Below are 4,287 nucleotides of genomic sequence, written 5' to 3' on the forward strand. Positions count from 1 at the left end.
ACAAACACCTTGAGAGCATCTGTTGCTTGATATTTTTCTTTCAGCAAATAGATGTATCCATAACGTGAAAGTCATCGATAAAAGTGATAAAATATTTTTTCCACCAAAAGATGGAACATCAAAGGGTCCACAAATATCGGTATATATAATTTCAAGAAGCTGGGTGCTTCTTGTGGCACCTCTCTTACTATGCTTGGTTTGCTTTCCCTTAATGCAATCCAAACATATATTAAGATCAGTAAAATTTAGATTCGGAAGAATCTCATTCTTTACTAATCTTTCTAACCTTTATTTGGATATATGACCCAAACTTCTATGCCACAAGTAAGCAACAATTTCATTTAGTGAACTACGTTTAATTTCAATATTATGTTGAACAGTAAGAAGGGATTCAGAAAAACCAACATCGAGTTTCAATTTATATAAACCATCACTAAGAACACCAAAACCATAAAAAAATAGCATTCTTATATAAATTGAAACATCCATTTCCAACTTTAAATCAAATCCAGAAACATCAAGTCTTGAAAGAGAAATCAAATTCCTAGAAACTGAAGGTACATAAAGAGTCTATAATAGATCAAGGTAACGTCCAGTCTCCATGATCAAACGATAAGTCCCTATGCCTTCAATTAGAGCCTTCATACGATTTTCCATGAATAAGAAATCCTTATTTGGATTTGTAGTTTGGATCGTAAGGAATCCCTGCAACGTAGTAGATACACGAGCAGTTGCACCAGAATCAAGCCACCAACTATTATTAGGAACTTCCACTAAATTTGATTCGAAACATACAAAAGCACTAGTTGCACCTTTCTTTTCGAACCAAGCTTTACGTTTCAGGAAATCTTTCCGATAGTGTCCTACCTTGTTACAGAAACGACACGTATCTACCTTATGTTCCTTCTTAGCATCATGTGGAGCTTTAGCAGGTGCTTTCTTCTTCTTGAACTTGTTGGCCTTCACTTTAAGTCCTTTACCAGCTCCTTGACCCATGAGGTTAATTTAATGACTCCCTTGTTTCTTAAGTCTTGTCTCCTCTTGAGTAAGCATACTGGACAATTCACTAGCATTCCACTTATCCTTAATAGTGTTATAGTTAATTTGAAAAGGTCCATACTCAGGAGGCAACGAGTTCAGAATTAACTGAACCAAGAAGGAGTCATCAACTTTCATCCCCAAGGTCTGAAGTTTTACTGCAATGTTAGTCATCTCGATGATATGATTTTGCATACTACGCGACCTATCAAACTTCATGGTCGTGAGTTCAGCCATTAGTGTACCAGCGAGAGACTTATCTACAGAAGGAAAACGTTCTTCCACAAACTTCAGGTATTCCCTGGCACTTTTTGTCTGCGTAGTACTCTTAATGTTGTTGGCAATAGTCATTCACATAAACATAAGGCTCAGCCTGTTGAGCGTTCCCATGCTTTATGTAAGACTTCTCATCCGCACTGCTCGACTCAGTAATGGAATTAGGCTTATCATTCAGCAGAGCCAAGTCAAGATCCATCACACTTAAGTGGAACTGGACTTGTTCGTGCCATTCAGAGAAGTTCAATTCGTTGAACACAGTAACAGACGAAGCATGCGAATGAAGAGGAATAGCTGCAAAATAAATAATACATGCTCACAAATAAATATGGATTCAGCAAAACAGTTAAAGCATATCGCAATTCTCCTTTAGGTAAATACTATGATACACTATCATAAGTTAAATGCCATTTAGTCTTTAATAGGTAATTAAATATTCTTAACCAAACATATATGACATCTTTGGACAGACAATATATATTTAACTAAAGAATATTAATTTACCTCATCATACTCATTATTTATAGAATAATTGATCCACCTTTGGGTAAATCCTTAAGTTCTAGTATAGTGAAAGTTAGTTCATCCATTTATTTTCAATAATAGGCATTTCATTAGTTTATGGATAAACTACAATTTATGCATGCGTAATTTCTTAAACATGCTAGTTTGGTCACTTTGGTGACTAACAAACTATATGAACATAATGCACATATAAAATAACTATTAGAAGATCTTATGCATGTGAATACTTTAAACTATATAAACATTAATCACATACATAAAATAAATAATAAATAGGTCTATCGACTTAATAGTCGAAACAATTTTAGTAGCCCAAAATAAATTACTTTGTTACCTTCACTGAAAACGTAGGGCTGAACTTAAGATGAACCAACCACCATACGGAGTTAAACATTATTCATAATTTTACATAACTAGGCTAATAAATGTTTTTGGCTTAGTGCCTGAAAAGTTAACCCAAAACATCTTTAAAGGATTTTGACCAAATCCAAAACTTACTATTAAAACAAACATGTTATTATGCCGTGAAAGTTCTAAGTCCTCTGTAATTCCTTTGTTCCAAAACACATATACAATTTAGATCTAGTCATCTCTAGGGTAAGCACAAATTCAACTCGTTTTATTGTGCAAAAGCAGTAAGCATAAATCTTTCAATTTTGTCAATTTAATTTGTCTATCTAATTGTTCCAGGATTTTAAAAGTAATTAAAGGTTTTAGAGTTAGAGTCGTACTTTTTTTTTTGGTTTCCCACCCGGTGTCCGGTACCCGCACCGTACTTTTGCGGCAGTGACATAAAATATAGTTAAAATATATGTAATTCCTTTATGAAGATTAACCGTTCAAACAATCCAGACTTATGATACCTCATGTAAACATAAACTTTAATTCATACCAGGATCTTGAACATGATAATCTTAGATATAATCGCTAAAGAAAACATACCTGAAGCGGAAGCCATTATCGTGAAGCGGAAGCGTTAATTGGTAAATTGGTTTCTATCTTCTAGCCCTAGCCTTACGTTACCACAACCGTCAATGATGGAATTAGATGTAGGAAAAGTGGTAACCCTAATGGGTGGAGGGAGAACCAATTTATAAAAATTTAGATATAATCTGGTACGTCCATTAAGTAACCAATCGGACGGATGAGATTTGCTCATTAATTAAATATTAATTATGGGCCTTAAACCTATTGGACCACACACGTAGGAAAACTTACAAGTAATGCTCTGGAGTCCAGCTGTATTTCGTACATTAGTTAGACGAGACGATCACACAATCAGAAATTAGTCCATACACCACGATATGGCTATTATATTCATTTGTTAAACCTTACTTTATTTGATTTATGTCTTGATATGTCTATTATAATATGAGAGTTCACTAGGATGGCATTACATACACTTATAACATAAACATAAAGAGAGCCCTGTAAATAGAATACAATTGTTGAACTCTTTTTGGACATCTCCGTGGAAGTTCGCTCTTTGTCAGCTTCCCTTTTGTCCAAAAAACCTCTCCTGATTTTCATGTGCCCCAAAAACCCAATGGATTTCAAGTTTCACATCCATTGGATAAAAAGGAAAACGAAAAAAAAAAAAGTGAAGTGGCGCATGATCAACAAGGGAGAAAAATAACTGGGAGACCGCAAAAGAAACCAGGGAACAATATGGGAGTAATACTTGGGAGAAAGTAGATATAGTAGTCTAGGCTAGCTATATATATTTGTACTGAAGAACTTGTGAGTTTGGGATATGAATGCTGAATTTAATCAACAAATAATATACCCATTTGTGGGGTTTGGGGAGAGTAAAATATAAACAGACCCTACCCCTACCTTGTAAAGGTAGAGAGGCTGTTTCTCAAAGATCCTCGGCTCAAGAAAAATAATTCACAACATGTTTAATCATCCCCTTGAATATACCAGCAGAGAAGTATGGTGGCACATCGACGTAGAATGTAAATCCTGGCTCGTTGTTCTTTAATAAAGGAAGCACACTTTCTTGAAATGCCATTGTTACTATTCCTCCTCTTTGATGATCCAGTAATACTCATAATGTTTGAAGTTTTCTTGATCACCTGTTCCGCCATGATTCTTATTAAGTACTCGATATTAATTACTCCCTAGCTAAAATAATACTCAAGTTTTGTACTTTGGTGCTGTAGAAATAAGAATGAAAGATAAAAGGAAAAAAAATTCAACTTCAGATCGAGCTGACCCTGAGGGGAAACGGGAGAAAAGAAATCAAATATTTATACCAAGAGAATCATTGATATCTTATGAAATGAAGAGGGAGGGTGGTAAACTGGTAAACAATTAAGTAACATGGTCAGTTTCGAAAAGAGGGGGATTTGCTTTGGAATAAGAATTTCTCAATATTCAACTTGTTTGGAGTAATGAAACAAAGAGCAATAAACATGGGATACTGATTCTTTGGTGTCGACTGTG

The 4,287-nt window shown here is 34.7% G+C and overlaps 1 protein-coding gene across 1 annotated transcript; it reads right to left on the minus strand.

The window, feature by feature from the left end:
- Positions 1–1,005: 1,005 nt before the first annotated feature.
- LOC109211085 lies at positions 1,006–3,853 on the minus strand. The gene is made up of 3 exons (XM_019374586.1): positions 3,763–3,853; positions 1,400–1,608; positions 1,006–1,353 (listed from the first exon to the last, which is right to left on the minus strand). The coding sequence occupies exons 1-3, from the start codon at positions 3,851–3,853 to the stop codon at positions 1,006–1,008; spliced, it is 648 nt and encodes a 215-aa protein (XP_019230131.1).
- Between the last annotated feature and the right edge of the window lie 434 nt (positions 3,854–4,287).

This window comes from Nicotiana attenuata, unplaced genomic scaffold (genome assembly GCF_001879085.1).
Source record: "Nicotiana attenuata strain UT unplaced genomic scaffold, NIATTr2, whole genome shotgun sequence".
Taxonomy (NCBI): Eukaryota; Viridiplantae; Streptophyta; class Magnoliopsida; order Solanales; family Solanaceae; genus Nicotiana; species Nicotiana attenuata.